This window comes from Harmonia axyridis, chromosome 2, assembly GCF_914767665.1.
Source record: "Harmonia axyridis chromosome 2, icHarAxyr1.1, whole genome shotgun sequence".
Lineage (NCBI taxonomy): Eukaryota > Metazoa > Arthropoda > Insecta > Coleoptera > Coccinellidae > Harmonia > Harmonia axyridis.
Genome location: NC_059502.1, coordinates 57,243,960 through 57,261,887, shown reverse-complemented (window position 1 = coordinate 57,261,887; position 17,928 = coordinate 57,243,960). Strand labels below are relative to the sequence as shown.

General features: G+C 33.1%; 1 protein-coding gene across 1 annotated transcript; it reads left to right on the top strand.

Moving 5' to 3' along the window:
* Nucleotides 1-2,488: 2,488 nt before the first annotated feature.
* Nucleotides 2,489-15,232, top strand: LOC123673910 (cytochrome P450 9e2-like). Its single transcript, XM_045608671.1, has 6 exons — nucleotides 2,489-2,631; nucleotides 3,619-3,821; nucleotides 5,751-5,914; nucleotides 9,979-10,310; nucleotides 11,388-11,832; nucleotides 14,093-15,232. The coding sequence occupies exons 2-6, from the start codon at nucleotides 3,619-3,621 to the stop codon at nucleotides 14,533-14,535; spliced, it is 1,587 nt and encodes a 528-aa protein (XP_045464627.1). The 5' UTR covers nucleotides 2,489-2,631; the 3' UTR covers nucleotides 14,536-15,232.
* Nucleotides 15,233-17,928: the final 2,696 nt, after the last annotated feature.

The window sequence follows — 17,928 nt, the reverse complement described above, 5'->3', positions numbered from 1 at the left end:
ATACTTAAGCTTTAATTGTTAGCTTAGAATATGAAATGCTAATAACATTCACGTTTTTTAACATTTCTGAATGATGTGAACTGAATTACTGTAATATTTTATGCATGATATCAATAATTAGTATATTATTCAACGAGCGGTTATGTAGGTCATAACCCACGCAGATGAAGTTTGCAGCACGAGCCGCAGGCGAGTGCTGTAATTCATCAAGTGAGTTATGACTATTACCGCAAGTTGAATAATATGTTTTATCCACGACCATAACAATAAATACTTAAATACAAGAATAGGGAAAGAACTTTATTCACAAACCCGAAAATTTACCTATAAACGTCAAAATTATCAAAGTGAAATTCCTCCCCTCAATATTAATAATGGAATGTTTTCTTTTGGCCAACCGAATAGAAGCATAAGGCCATTTTTTTTATTTATTATAGTGAGTTATAGCAGTGAGTTATTATAACTCACGTTGTTTGTTAATACATACTATCAATTGCTCAAAAGCAGTTGAATAATGAATATATAATTCAATAGGAGTAGATAATAGTATATAATGCAACAAGCGGTAATGTAGGTCATAACTCACGCAGATGAAGTTTGCATGACGAGCCGCAGGCGAGTACTGTATCATCAAGTGAGTTATGACCATTACCGCAAGTTGAATACAATGCTTTACCTACGACAATAAACACTAAGATACAAGTACATAAAAAACGTTATTGACAAACCTTAATCTTCAACAATACTATACAAATTTTAGTAGTACCTAATCACTGATTTTGGTTATTAATTAAATTGACTGTTAAGTTTGAACAACCAGTAAAAATGTTTGTCTCTTTAGCAACCTGTTTCTCTGATTGGCGTTTTAGATACTTACGTAATTTTAAATAATATTCTATATTGATTCCATTATTTATGTTGAATGTGCTTCTTAGCATGGAGCATAGAGACAACGCTTTATATTTAGTGCTTAGTGCATACCGGACATTTTTCCGGGTCGCCAAATTTCAAGGGCGCAAAGTCAGTTAACAAAACAAGATATAATTTTTGACACAGAAATGTTTTCTTAGTGATACCACGCTATGTAGTGAAATGAAAAATTTCCAACCGCCAATTTTATTGAAGAAATCGAATAGGCGTTCTCAACAACTTATGAAAATACAGATATAGATCTAAGAACATGAAGATATAAGTAGTGGTGACATTAATGTAGTGAGATCGCACTGTGTTTCCTTCTTGGGAATCATTGTTGATGACACCCTCACTTGGAAGTCCCATTGTAAAAAACTTGCGTCCAGAATAAATAGTGCGTGTTACCTCCTGCGCAGTCTAAAGGGTATTCTGGATCAAAATGACTTGATCGGCCTTTTTCATGCGCAAGTAATGTCAAGACTTAGGTATGGTGTCTGTTTTTGGGGAATATCTGCGAAGTCGGGCAGCGTATTTAGGGCACAGAAACGTGCTATTAGAGTAATGACTGGAGTTCATCGGCTGACATCGAGCCGAGACTTATTTAAAAAGTTTTCAATTGCCACACTCCCCGGTCTATATACATATAATCGAGTGTGGTGTACATGTGCACAAGAATAAAAAAAAAATACAAATAATGGGTATAATCATAATTTCGATACAAGATTTAAAAACGACCTTAGAATACCTACACATCGACTCTCGAATACCCACAACTCTTTCCTCGTGATGTCTTTAAAAATTTATAATAAGATACCAGCCGATATACGACATATCTCGGATCTCGTTCGTTTCAGGAGAAAACTCAGTGAGCTTATTGTCAGTCAATCTTTTTACAGGTTAGAAGAATATTTTGGAGAAAAAGTTTGATCTGAAAGTTTTGATTTTCAAAATGTTTGTTTTTTTTGTGAACTAGGTACATGTTACTTTTTTTTTTTTGTTATGACTTTTTCTATATATGGAAAATAAAGAGATTCTATTCTATTCTATTCTATTCTATTCTATAATGAAGCCTGATGCTTCTGTGAAATTCGAAAATTTCAGTGCTTAACCGTAATTGGGGATTCCGTCGATAGTGGAACACCCTGTATATGTAACTCATTTAATCGAAAAATATTTAGTAGTAAATGGTTGTTCAACAGAGCCCTCAGCTGCCAGAATTTTCTTTTCTGGTAAATATCAAAACATATCAATTTAATAGCAGTCAATAAAAGAACAATTAAGAAAATTGGAAATTTTATTTTGCTGGGGCGCCAAAATGACTGGCGGCGGCCCTGGGTCAAGACCCTGGACCGATCCTGATTTTTTTTTATTTATAGCACATTCCGTTCGAGAGTTATCATCTATACAACGCTAGAACAGCATTTATTTCGACCTCGAAATCTTCGTGAATCGAACCCAAATATTGAAGACATCAAATTCAAAAAATTACATAAATTTCGCCAAAATGAAACTATTTCCCTTAAGAAAGCTCCCAAAAAAACAGCATGAAACAGTGTGATGAACGACTGAAAAGCGTTATTTGGAAAATTGATACGTTTAAGTCATCCGACCTTGTAAACTATAAATTAACATTGAAAACATGCCGCTGTCATCCCGTTGATTCGATCATCATGCAGTGTTGTTTGTTTGAGAGAGGATGCAAATTTAAGTTCAATAAAAGTAGGTCTTACTTTATCACACAATAATTTACTCGAGCTGAAAGTTTTTTTTTCACCTATTGAAAAGATTTTCCTCCAGACAGAATCTCGTATAAGTTATACCAATAAATTTAATAATTATTCAGATAAAAATAAAAAAACCCATTACTACGTCTCAACTATTGAAATTACTGAAAAAACTTTTTTCCGTGAAACTTTGAGCGTTTCATAATTCTATAATATGTTCAATTATCAAATACAAAAATTAGATTAAAAAAAATGTAATGAAATGGCTCAAATTATCTCAAAATTTTCCAATAAAGATTACTGTTAAATGAATTATAGATTTACAGTCATGTATTTACCATCAATTATATATAATCGATTCTAATCTAATGAAGTTCTAGTTAACAACTCAGATGACATAAATTATCAAATGGGAAGCTGTAAAGTGCTTCCGGTTGTTTAACATTGACCTAAAATACAATTTAGACTGTTTGTTTTTTATCTATTGGATATTGACAAATTCGATCAATTCATTGTTTTCGCCAAGAAATATTTTTTCAGTATTTATTCTTCAGAATTCATCGATCTCTTAAATGTCCACACTACCTTTCTCATTAGGTTCTTCAGGGCAAATTCATATTGATTCTGTGCGGAAAGCGCTTGATCGATTTTTTCAATTGTTGGAAGAAACTTTTGTATATCAGTTGAGAATAAACTCACTGATTTTGACCAAATTAATCGTTTTTTGAATTTCAAAATTTTTTCATAATCATGGAATTACCAATTTTTCTGAAACACTCAAAGCAAATGTCATTTATCGCCTTCTATTTGGTAATATTTCCATGTTTTTAAATTCTTCATTGAACCACCTAATTAAGATACAAATGGAGAACCTTTGAATTGAAACACAACAAAAATTATAAATTAATTAATTAATTATTTATTTTTTTATGTTACCTCATAATTGCAACTTGAAAGGTTATAATATTGATTTTATTTTCAGATGATTGCATTTATTCTTCTATTATCTATACTAATAATATTGGTATATTTTTTGGCTATCAAACCATTCAATTATTGGAGAGAAAGAGGTGTGAAAACAGAAAGAGTGATACCTGTGTTTGGGGACAACTTTGGGGTTATGTTTGGTCTGGAGAGCTTCATAGATCAAACTAAAAGAATGTATAACACACTACCCAATGAAAGGTTATGATTTAATATTTTCAAAAACCATTAAGTTGATAATCGTCAGTACCCTACGAAAAAATTCGACACTATCTAGGATTTTTTGAGCGCTTGTTCATTCATGCGCTTATCAGAGATAGCAAACCTATGATAATTATTATACAGGGTGTCTAAAATCAGACAAAGCAGATCCGGACTAAGAAAATTTTAGACTTTTTCTATCTTTGTGAATATTGGATCCACCTGTACATTACGGTTTCTTTCGATTTCGTAATCACAAAGAATTTCATAATCTCTGCTTGGCACCATCATACGTGTTCCCTTATGAAGGAGATTTCATAGTTGATAAATCTTTAACCTATCGATAAAATTATTGCGAATTTTTAAGTTTTGTCGCCGTTAACGAATGCCCCTCAACTTTTCCTCGAATCGAAAAAACAGACCCGGACTATATTTCCGGTGATATCAGATAACCTGTACGTGGACATTATGATGTTTATTATATTTATGAATGAATGAAATATTAGTTTTTAATCTATTTAAAAAATTGTTCATAAATGAAACGAATTTATCTGAGAAAACTTTCAATAAACAAACTGGACAGAACAAAAAAGAGCAAATAAATTGAAAATATTTTAATTTCACCATTCCAGTACATTTTTGAGTACGTAACAGATTTGATTGAGATTCAATAATATCGCAAGCATCAATAATAAACCTTTGTAGCAGTTTTTCCCTACTGTTAATTTGTAACTAAAGCATAGACCTCTTGTTTAAGCGCTCCCCATAATAAATAATACAAAGGTGTCAGATCAAGGAATCGAGGAGGCCAAGCCACATGTCGACCTCTGCCAATTCAATGTTTTCAAAAGTGATTATCAAATATTTGCGACTTCCATTGAATTGTGCGCAGGAACTTCATAATGTTGCAACAACAATGTTGCCAATGGAATGTTTTCTAACAAAACAGGCAAAGTATGTTGAAAAAATTCTTTTGAATTTCTCTATTTTCAAAAATATAAAACGATATCGAACGTTGTTGTAGCCACTGCAAACATTTATCGAGAATCGGACTGCTAATTTTTCTGATTTGATCAAAATTGATCAAACAATGAAATTTCCTTCATAAGGGAATGTTTATTGATCACCCTGTATTACGTTGCCAATCAGATATTTTGACCTTTTATTATTAATTAATTCTTGATTCATCGCATATCACTTGGTGAAACATAATGTTATAACAAAAATATAAATGAAAGAAAATCAAATAAAACACTTGACTATACGTTTCACAATTTTTAATAAAATATATAAAATCTCTTCGACATGCATATTTCGGGTTTCATTCCATTCTCAAAACTGATTAAATTAAAATAATATACACAAATATATAGAGATTACTAGGTGACAGCTGTTAAAAGTGGAGACAGGCAGATCTAATTGATTGTTTACATTGGGATAATTTTTTTGTGAGCTAAGCTGTAAGCTGCGTTATACTTAACATAGAACAACTGAAAACTTTATTCAGGCATAGGTAACCAAATATGTATTCAAGAAACAAACAATGTTACCATGAATAATGGTAACTAAACGAATTTCATTTTGTGTGTTGGACTATCCCCGTATATATTGATAATTTATCAATAATCAGTCTTTAATTGTTACATTATGGATAAGCACTATTTGTCGCGTAAAAGTGTTTCATTGAAGTTGTTGTTATATAAAAAATGTTACTCCAAAGAAATGCCATTTTCCAATCACTCCTTAAAATATTAGTACCTACTCACTCAAATGATACCAGATCATTGCTTTTCCCGAATTTTCATGTCATAGGATAGTCTCGCTGCACAATCCTGTTGTAAAAGTCTTACAATATTCGAAATTGCAGGTTCTTTGCGAAAACAATGAACCATTAACAACTGTTTCATGATGTGTTCTTCCATTTTGTAGGTATTATGGTTTATATCAATTTTCCCTTCCTACACTTGTTATTCGAACTCCAGACCTCATCAAGAAATTGTGCGTGAAGGATTTCGAATATTTCCTCAATCGTAGGAACCTTACACCAGAAGGATGTGATGTGTTATTTTCTAAGAACCTGATCAACCTCAAAGGTACTGGTTTTCATAAAAGGTTTCATTTCAATTCAACAAAACAACGAGTATATTTTAAGAGAAATCAATGAATGTTTATTGAAGAGAAATGTATGCCATTAATGATGGAAAACGATATCTGCCAAATGGCAGCTGGTTGCAGCATCATAACATTTTCATGAAATTTTCCATGATCAATTTGCTCATTTGCGAATGTAGTCCCCCAATTATTCGAAACCCTGAAAATGACGGAACTAGAACTTCTTGATTTATAAGTGCAAAATATGAGTTTTGTAATATCGAAATGCTGTCCAAAACTCTATATTACTGCAGAACGAACATAAACACGTTCATATCATACGAGTGTTGGCACATACCGGGTGTAACAGAATCATGGTACACCCCCCGTATCTCCGTTAGTTTTGAAGGTAATAGATTGAATTTTGGGATATCCCATATACATAATAAGCGACACTTTTTGATCTACAAATATTTTTTTTCACTTCCTGTTTCGCCGGATACCAACTTTCGATTTTTAAATGGAACACCCTGTATATTATTACATTTTTGAAATCTGCATAATTTTCTGAATCCAATGATACCTGATAAGTGACATTTCAAACGTCAAAATTTTTTATAATTTAATTTTTAGTTTTCCATTTAAGTGTGCCATGATGGTTCCGATTTATTCCAATTGACTCGTCTAATACTAGAAAAATCGAAATTCCGTCAAAAATACTAAATTGCGTTTTTATGAGCAAATAAAGTTCATCGTAATCGTTTTTGGGGTAAAACTCAATTTTTTCAAATGGAACCATATTGGTACCGTGGTACCATTTGTTAGTACTATTAATGAGGAATTTATCCATACCTGTTAATAAAATGTGCGATCAATACAATCAAAATTACAGCTAAAAGAAAATACAATTATTTTGTTTTAGCTGTAATTTTGATTTTATTCAACGCACATTTCATAAACGAGTATGGATAAATTCCTTTTTAATAGTACTACTAAATAGTACCATGGTACCAATATGGTTCCATTTGAAAAAATTGAGTTTTACCCCAAAAACGATTACGATGAATTTTATTTGCTCATAAAAAACGCAATTCAGTATTTTTGACGGGATTTCGATTTTTCTAGTATTAGACGGGTCAATTGGAATAAATCGGAAACATCATGGCACACTCAAATGGAAAATTAAAAATTAATTTATAAAAAATTTTGACGTTTGAAATGTGGTAAAATTTAATTCAGAAAATTATGGAGATTTCAAAGACGTAATAATATACAGGGTGTTCCATTTAAAAATCGAAAGTTGGTATCACTTCCGGCGAAACAGGAAGTGAAAAAAATTATTTTCAGAACAAAAAGTGTCGCTTATTATGTATATGGGATATCCGAAATTTCAATCTATTTCCTTCAAAACTAACGGAGAAAGGGGAGTGTACCATGATCATATTACACCCGGTATACGGTTGTAGCATCATTTTTTTTTCATGAAATTTTCCAAGATCAATTCTCTCAATTGCGAATGTAATCCTCGATAACTTCACGAATTCCAATTTTGACGTCTGTAATCGGTTATGAAGCGTTGGCATAGACCTCATCTTTCACGTGGCAAAAGGTGTTAAATCACAAGGTGCTTCACGACGACCCAAGCTTACTTCAATTTTTTCGTGACTGCAAAATTTTCATCACTTTTGTAGTGAATTTTATCAACCTCAATGAGCTGTTGAAGTGTATATCGTTCCATCCTTAATGATGGCGTAATTTTTACTAGTCAAATGTCAAAAGATGACAGCTTTAAAAGTGACAACTGCGAAATGCGGGCTATTCCAAAATGAAACCTCTTATTGGAAAATCCTGTTTATTTTTTAGCTGATTTGAAATATCATTCATCCCTCAAATCGTAGTTTCATTCCATAAACTTTTTAATAAATTATTTATTTTCCTCAGCACCTATTCGATAAATATTGAAAAAATATCGCACACTTCATGGAAATGGTCTCCTGTCAAATTTTTGATATGTTATAGTCCAAGTCGTTCCAAACAAAAGTTCAATAGGCAAATGATTTTTCCATATGCTAGTTTGGACGATAGAGACCCCTGGAAACTATAATTTGTTCTCCATTGTTGAACAATACAACAATTTATTTAAGTTATCTTTGATAATCACAATTCTGACTTCTGAGTACTTACCTATAATCAAGATGTAAACAGCCATTGATATGAGATACTATTAGAAGCATTATTTTTTGGTGTTGTTTTATTTGCTCAATTATAAAATGAGTCCTAGTTTGTTCTATTATTGGAAAATGGTTACAAATCGCCTTTTCGATCTACAATGAAAAAATGTTTATGAATTCTATTCTACATCACATTCGAAAAAATATAGGGAGGGTTCCTTTCGAAAGGAAGCGAAATTTATATACGAAATGTTCCGTATTGAAAAATCCATCCATCTTCAGATTCATACCGTTAAAATCTCTGACGTTACAATAATATATTTTAATAGAAAATCTTTTCAAGGACGATTTATAGACATATTTGTAATATCTCTTATCTTCTTATCATGTTCCATGCCTTCAAATCAAAGTGGTCGAAAAATATTTTTCAGTACGGAAAATTTCGAATAAAACTTCCGTTTTCTTCTGAGGAACAATCCTTATAGGATATTTTTTCGAATGTGATGTAGGTAGAATAAGGTGTAGATTCTTAAAAAAATTTCCATTGTAGATCGCTAAGGCGATTTGTAACCATTTCCGAATAATTGAACTTTAAATATAAAAATTATATTCAGCTGGGAGATACTGTATAATTGATCAAATGTTACACCACAAAAAACAATGCTTTTAATAGAATCTCATATTTATGACTTGAGTATTCAGAATAGTGATGATTATCCTGGATAACGTATTGTATTGAGAACAAATGAGAGTTTTCAGGTCCCTTTAGTGTCAAAAGTAGGCTTTAAAAAAACTTTTGCTTCGGAATTACTTGGACTATAACATATCAAAAATTCAGCCAATTTGACTAGAGGCCACATTCCCTAATGAAGTATGCACCTGCAATACACTGAAATACTATACTGACCTTGCTCTATAGTGAAAAATATTGATCAATAATGACAGGTCATGGTCAAGTTGAATAATTTCAGGACTCAACTTATCCTAGCAGTTTGTGTGTACCCAGATAAAGTAACAATTTCAAGCTTCGTCAGAACCAGTGGCAGATTTACAGATTTGACGCCTGTAGGCATTTACCACCTCTAAATTCTGATATTTTAATTTCAATTACATTTTCTATCAATAAAATTCTAATTTGATGATTTTTGCCCCATCATCCTCGTTGCATTAACTTTTCCAAGCATGTATAGTTTTATCATTGAGAACTGAGGTACTGTGTCACATCCTTGAATATTTTCACAGGAAATAATTATCAAAAAACATTATTTTAAGCAAAGAATATCTCATGCATGTACCACTTTTAAAGTGCTTCGGCCTACTCAGCCTGAGAGTAAATCCACCACTGGTCAAAACCATAAAAATTCAATAGGCAGAATACCCAAAAAATAATAATAAAAAATATTTCCTTAGCTAGAGAATTCACTGAATTTTGCAAGTAAATATATAAAAAAATTCGAGCTTGATGCAAAATTTCGTGTTGAACGTTACTTTGGAAATTTTCATTATGAGTGTTTCTCTCTAGACCTGAAAATGTCTAATAACCTGAAAATCGCTGATGGATCATATCCAGAGCTGTTCACGATGGAATAGTTGAACTGATTGTTATTCGGATTTTGTTTAAGCTATTTCAATGAGTTTTGAACCGTTTCCCCTTTTTCAATGGCAACAGTAATACAACAGAGTAATTCGTTGAATTTTTTGATCTGTTTGGTGCTAGTGCAATTTTCTGTCATCTTATCACATAATTTCATTCATTCCTGACATTTAGTCTGTTCATTTGAGAATTTAAGATATTATAATGATCATTGATATGCATACCTACAACATACAAGTGAGTCAATGCCTTAAGAAACTTTTATTATTAATTTTTTTCAAACATAAATTTGTGTTTTCAGGACAATCATGGAAAGATATGAGGTCTACCCTCAGTCCAACCTTCACCAGCAGCAAAATGAAGTCAATGTTTGTACTGATTTGTCACAATGCAAAACTATTTACTGAACACTTCTTGGAGAAGAAAGAGGATCTTATTGAGGTTGAATTCAAAGATTCTATATGTAGGTTCACAAGTGACGTTATAGCGAGTTCTGCTTTTGGGCTTCAGGTCGACTCCCTGAAAGATAGAAATAACACTTTCTTCAAAATGGGTCGAGAAAGCCTCGATTTTACAAGTATCAGACTGAAAATCGCGTTTTGCATATATCAGGTATCACCAAAACTAGCTTCTGTAAGTATGCTTTCTTTCAGAAAAATATTTTCATTTGGGTTCGCTAGTTACACGGTTCTCACAGTTCCACGAGTAGACGCCTCTTGACCCTGGTCATGCGACCTTTGCGAACTTGCACAACTAACACAAACCCTAAGTCCTCACAGCGTAAGATCAGCCTCAGTTTGTGCAGAGAAGTTATAAGGATTGGGGTTTTTAGAGGGAGTTAAGTAGTTTTGACATTTGCACCAGCCTCATTTTCGAAAAAGTAAGATCCAAACAGGGCCGGTGTTAGTGAGATAACCGCTTCAGACGCCTCTTTTGAGGGACGGCAATTCGTCCCAGTTAGCTGGCCGCCTTTGCTCATTTCATCATTGATTCTTAGAAACAACATAAAGTTTGTGCCGCTGCGCTGCGTTTATCAACATTCCCTACAATAATTGAAGTGGTTATGAGGGAGGTTATGTTGTTATTGATGCTTTTTCAGCAAGGGCGCAAAAAAATTTTTTGCTTCAGGCAAATTCATATCATTTTATGAAGTTTTTTATGACCAAAACACATTCAAGGACCCTATCCGCGAAGATACGACGTTGCTGATGATGACCGACCGGCTTGAATTAATGTGTTAACTGAAAGCATTAGGAGCTAAGTTTTTATGAAAAATATGGTGAAATGTCATTAGTGAAATGCCTAATTCGATTGAGAATCGACAAGATGCTACAGCAGCAATATTCTCAGTTGTCCTTCAGCGACCCAAACGATTTCAATTCTTCACAACATTCACTTATCCCCACAGATCAATATTTACCAGTTTCACTATTTTAGGCCGAGAAGGTGCTTCACAAGGACCCAAAAATCCTTTAGTTTTGCGAACTATGACTGCAACACTATCATTTTTAGGTGCAGAATGCTTTATTTTATTTCACAATTTCCTTACCATTGAATTAATCTTTGGATTTGGAATTACTCGTATTCAGCAGAAGGAAATAAACCATTGTGTAAAATGAGCAGTATTTGTTCACCAAATAATTCACGATTGAATTCTTCAATTAAGTAACAGGACATCTTATATTTACTTTATATCCATTTTTTATGTAGATTCTGAAAATACCAATTATCACCAAAAAAGTTCAAGACTTCTTCATAAATTTAGTAAAAGACACCCTAAGAATGAGGGAAGAAAAAAACATCAAACGTCCCGATGTCTTAGGCTTGCTTCTAGACGCTAGAAAAGGTCAACTGGATACAAAAGAAGACCAAGAAGAAGAGGACGGTGGTTTTGCAGTTGTGAAAGAACAATTAGAGATGAAGACTTTAAATTGCGAACTAACCGATTTGGATATTGCTGCTCAAGCCTTCCTATTCTTTCTTGCCGGATTTGAAGGAGTTGCAACTCTTATATGCCAAACTGTATATGAAATGGCAATAAATCCAGACGTACAGAAAAAACTGATTGATGAAATTGATGAAAATTGGCCAGAAGATGACAAACCATCTTATAACAAAGTGATGAACATGACTTATTTGGATATGGTAGTTTCTGGTAAGTTCTAACGTGTTTACGATAATGCTTTTTGCTTATGAAATAGCAATCACATGATGAAGATTTGATCGACTCATTAGATTCATATTTGCATATATATTTGATTGAAGGGTTTTCCGATGAGAGGTTTCATTTTGATGAAAAAACCGAGTATATTTTAAAAGAAATAAATGGATGTTTATTTCATCATGAAGAAAAAGGTGTGACATGAGCAATGAAAAACGATTTTAGCCAAATGGCCGCCACGGCTACAGTTGCAGCACCATATCCTTTTCATGAAATTTTCTATGGCCAATTCGTAAATTTGCGATTGTATAACTTCACGAATGTTATCTTGAAAGTCTTGATTCGATTTTGGAGCATTGACAAAGACGTTATCTCTCACATGGCACCTGAGAAAATAGTGTTGAATTACAATTCTGCTTATTAGAATACACGATGTTGCTGGTGATCGACCGGCTTGAGTTCTTGTGTCAACCATGGGCGCCCGCAGGGGGGGGCCAGGGGGTGCCATGGCCCCCCCTGAGATTTTGATCACCTCAATTTTCAGCACAACACCCTTAATATCACTTTCTCAATACAAAGGGTAAGGAAAAAAGGAAAGTAATGGATTCCCAACAATTTTCCGGTTTTCAATTACTATACATATAATCCATAATCGGCAGAGGTAGCTTTTGAATTGAAAACTTTTTTAGGCGCTATGAGCACTTCTTGGGTGAAGAAAAATCATGGAATCGAACGCACTCCATGCGTGTCAATTTTTTTATAAATTCATCTTATATATACTCTTCTATTGTCTTTAATAGATGAAGGTAAGAAAAAAAGAGATGCAGAAAATAATAAAAAATTTTTACCGATTATAAATACAATAGTTTTTTGCGGAACTCACGATATGCCTATACGAGAGAGCACCAAGAACTCTGGCAATTTAAGTGATCTTTTGAAATTCAGAGTAGAATCTGGTGATAAACATTTAGAGATTTATTTATTCAACGCAGCTGGTAACTCGAAATATACTTCTCACAGAATTCAAAATGAGATCATTTCGATAGCTGGGCATGTAATAATGACAAATGTTGTAGAAGAAGCAAATTCTTCGATGTATTTCAGTATAATGGCTGACGAGTCTGCTGATATTTCTGGACATGAGCAGTTATCTATTGGAATACGATATGTACATGAGCAAAATGAAAATTTTACAGTGGAAGAAGAGTTTCTTGGATTCGTACAATTGAACAAATTGAATGCTGATTGCATAGCTGCATCAGTCCTTGAGGTTTTAGAAAAATCTGATTTGAATTTGGACAAGATATAAGTCCAAAAAAGCAATTTAATTCCATAGGTTGAATTTAGTAAAAAATGACATCAGTAAAATTACTGAAATTCGTAATAGCATTGGCACCGTTAAAGGACATTATTAGTCTTTTTTCGAGAGAGTACTTTAGGAAGAAATCTGATTCCAAATATTGCTTTGTTTTGTGAAACTCGTTGCTAAATATAAATCTTTGCGTTTTGGATGAAAACATTAATACTATATTCAAAACATTTTTTTGCTATAAAATCTGGAAAAATTTCAATGAATTCTTCAAAAAAAGAGCTGCTCAGTTATGGGCTGCAATAATCTCTTTCACTTTTGTGGTTTGTTTGACGGTAGCTAGTAAATATTTAAATATATTGGAATCAATAGCAAATAAACTATGATTTGTTTCGAAAAGAGTTACCGTTTAATTTTACATCACCTTATGTTGTTGACGTTATAAAAAAAAATGTTGAATTGGAAAACTTCACATTCACGGACTAACTGATGTCGCCTACGACAATAATGGTCGCCTTATCGTTTTTCAATAATTTTCATTTTGCCCCCCCTGAGAAAAATTTCTGCGGGCGCCCATGGTGTCAACTGAACCTTAAAAGCCTTATACAAAATAAGGTGTATTATCTTTTTTGCAATGCATAATTCCAAATATCAACGAGAAATCATCAAACCTCCGTTTTCGGACTGCATAAGTAATATTCTCAGTTTGTTTTTGAGCGATGCACAGGGTTTCGATTACTCACATCACTAACCAATTTCAATGAGTTGTTAAAGGGTCTATCGTTCCATATTTTGTATGGCGTAGGATTTAAATGGCGAATGTAAAAATATGACAGCTTCAAAAGTGACAGCCGTCTAGATAGCGGGCTTTTCAAATGAAACCTCTTATTGAAAAACCCTTCATAACAGAAACAATAAGCTAACATATTCTTCTTTATTTTTCAGAGGCTTTGAGGAAATGGCCTAACGGTATTCAAACTGACAGAGTTGTTACGAAAGAGTACACAATTGAACCTGAACTTCCTGGAGATAAGCCTTTAACACTCGAAGAGGGATCTATATTGCTGATCCCCATCTTAGGAATGCACTACGATCCAAAGTATTTCCCAAACCCAGAAAAATTCGACCCAGAACGATTTTCTCCAGAAAACAAACATAATATCGATCCTTATACATACATGCCATTTGGAATTGGTCCAAGGAATTGCATCGGTTCAAGATTTGCCCTCATGGAAGTTAAGGCTTTGCTTTTTTACCTTTTCCGTCATTTTGAAGTTGTCCCAATTGAAAAAACTGAAATACCGATAAAATTCAACAAAAATGCTTTCGGTTTTATTCCTGAAAATGGATACCACCTTGGATTGAAAAAAAGGACGATGGAGAAATAGTATTATTATTCTTATGACAACAAAATCACATTGGTATGTGAATTTGCTTTACGGATAGGAGATGACAAATGAAATTTATATGTTATGCCAGTATTATCATACTAATATTTTTTTTGAGATAGATATTTTTTTATGCCATGAACACTATTCAAGCTGATTCATAATTAATTGATAATATGAAAATAAATACAAATAACTCATAATATGAAAACCACAATATTATGTGGTTTTTTTATGTCAGAATAGTTTTTAATTTATATTGACATTAGCATTTTTCTTCTATACCAATCTTTGATTTTGTTAGATATCTATAATCATATTTCATCATATTACCTGAATGATATATAAATAGAAGTACTCTTATATTGTATACTAATTTCATTGATATTATATCAATAAAATTAATTATTGATAAAGTATATGTCTCCTACATCAATTTTGGGCTTGAAAGTGAAAAGGCTAATAATATTTCATCATATTTTCTAGGTGAGAAAGATAGCACTACAGTTATATTGTATGAATAATATCAATGAGATTAATCAATTTTCAATCGAGTTGATGACTGATAAGCTTCAATTTTAGGCTTAGAATATATTTAAATTGTTTATAATATTCACGTTTTTTGTATTTTCCGAATAATGTAAACTGAAGTACTGAAATTTTTTATGAATAATATCAATAAAATTTATTAAACGAGTTGACTACTCATTAAAAAAATAAAGGAGAAAAGATGAGGAGAAAAAATACACGCTAGAAGCGACAGGGGGGAAAGATCCGAAAAGGAAGAGTAACTGATGAAGACGAAATAAAACTGATGAAGAGACGTACCTAAACCGGCTGAGACAGGGATAACTTAGAGTTGGAACTTATTTATCATTTATTATGTATAATTGCTAGTTTTTAAGTTTTTGTTACCGTAAAATAGGGAATAAATAATAATTTGAATGCTGTACACAGTTGTTACCTTAGGGTGAATAACTCACAGCTTTATTTCTGTAGTTTATTTTGTATTTGTACTAAATAAACTCTATTCTATTCTATTAAGTATAAAGCACTTGCCTACTCAACTGTAAGAAGCTTATTTCATAATGTTGCAGAATATAAGAAAAAAATTAACAAAATGCAATTTCATTAGTTGTAATTCATATAACACTTCACTTAATAAGTCCCGGGTCTTATCAAAAAACACATATTTTCCTAAAAATTCGACTTTATTCGTTAACATAGTCACATTTTCTTATTTTTCAATACCTTTTCTGCAGAAAATGCAGGCAGTACTGGGGGTCAAATCAGGAGAAAAATTGGGTGATCTAACAGTTGAAAGCGCGATTCGTTAAATTTAAATCCTGTTCATTCAACTTCAATACAAGACTTCCGTGGCCGGTGAATTCTGAGAAAAAAACCTCACTCTCGTTTGGAGAGCCTCCTCAAATACTTAATGGTGTTATAATTCATATGGGTGAAGACAGAGCCCTAACTAGGGTGTAGGCAGGGTAGGCAGCGACGTCATTTCAAGGTTGATCTACAAAAATCTCATGTCTAGAAATTCAATGTACCAAATGAGAATGTGATTCAGTCAGACACAAGAAGGAGGAATAAGGATAGGCAAATTTAACATTATAATGATAATAATAATATTTCTTTATTTAGTAAAAATTACTAGTTATAACTTCATATTAAAATTAACAAACATTTCTCAAAAATACTGCTCCTTAATACTCATAATTTTTTTAAGAGTAATTGCCGCTGAAACTCATGCACTCATCAGGCTTGGCGGCTCCTTGATGTTTAAGGAATAATTTTCATTTTCAATTGCCCAATCAAAATGTTGATTTTTTAGAGAAATTAAAAATATTAAAGATCTAATTTCACCATTTTTTATCATTCTAAAGAAATATAAGAAGTTAGGCGAGTCTTTCTCGAGCTGCATTCAAAGGTATGCTCTCTCTCTCTCTCTCTCTCTCTCTCTCTCTCTCTCTCTCTCTCTCTCTCTCTCTCTCTCTCTCTCTCTCTCTCTCTCTCTCTCTCTCTCTCTCTCTCTCTCTCTCTCTCTCTCTCTCTCTATGGGGATTGCGGTGTTTTATCCAGAGATCACTGGTGGAATCATCAGTTTGGCAACCTCGTTATCTCTGCCAAATACATCTTTCCACTTCATCCTGAGGGGCCAAGGGGGTGAACCTGCCGCAATGCAGCGACCCTTATAATCCCTCCAGAGCCGCACTAGAGTATGGCGCGAAGCCCATAACGCCACCTCTCGGGCAGACAAAGTTACTACAAGTGTTTGCAGTGCATACCACAATCAATCATTATTTTTCAATTAATTGATGTATCTATATGCGAAGTGAATGCTATCTTATTCTTATTTTTTCAATTTACCTTTGGGTTTGAGGACAAATTTAGTCAATAAAAACTCTATAATTTTTTATTTTATAATAGTATATTGTGCAACAAGTGGGGAAAGTTCAATTTTTTTCACGAGTGTGAACGTGCACGAGTGAGAAAAAGGACTTGCTACACATGCTGCACACTATACATTTCCTACAACTGCACAAATTTAAACAATACAAGTAATGTAGCTGGTTCAATTCAAAATGGCCTTCATTGGTCTATCAAGCGAGGTGTGGTCAAAGTGCCGCGAGGAAAAATATTTCCCACAGTATGAGCATTGAGCATTACATAGTTTTGAAAAATTAAGTAAGCTTTGAAGAATACGCTTCTTTTCATACCAAAAATGTTTTTTCCACTGAAAAATATGAGTATACAGGGAAACTGGAATGATATTTATATCAAGGGAAAATAGAAAGGTTAATTTATTCTTATTCCAATCTCGAAATGCATTTAGTTTTTTGTGCAGGTTTGAAATTGTCGGTTTTTCGTTAATGAATATTTCCCCTATGTTATTATTAAAAGAGATACCCTCAATTATTCATCACACGGTAGAAGACCCCGATAACTCAATATTAATTTTTGGCATTCTGCAGAGTTGGCTTCTGTTAGGATGCCAAATTGGGTCTCTGTCTAGGGCGGCAGTTTGGCAAGCGACAGCTCTGAATTTAGATTAGGGAATAATACACACATTCAAGACAAATATTAAGAGCAAAGGATCCAAAATAGAACCCTGAGGTACACCCCTACCAACCGAATATCTATCGACATTCAATCCAGACTGAATATCTCGACGGGAAGATCACAACTTCACAAGTAGTCTGACCGAGTGTCTGACGATCTGCAAACCAACATGGACAGGTCAACAGAAAGCACCTCGAACCACACTGAAAAAACGATATAAACTCTCCTATCGGCTTCTCTGACGATCACTCAGACACATCTAAATGATCATAACAAAAATATTCAATTCATTTCGAATGTTTTGGCCACTTATACCTATCTATA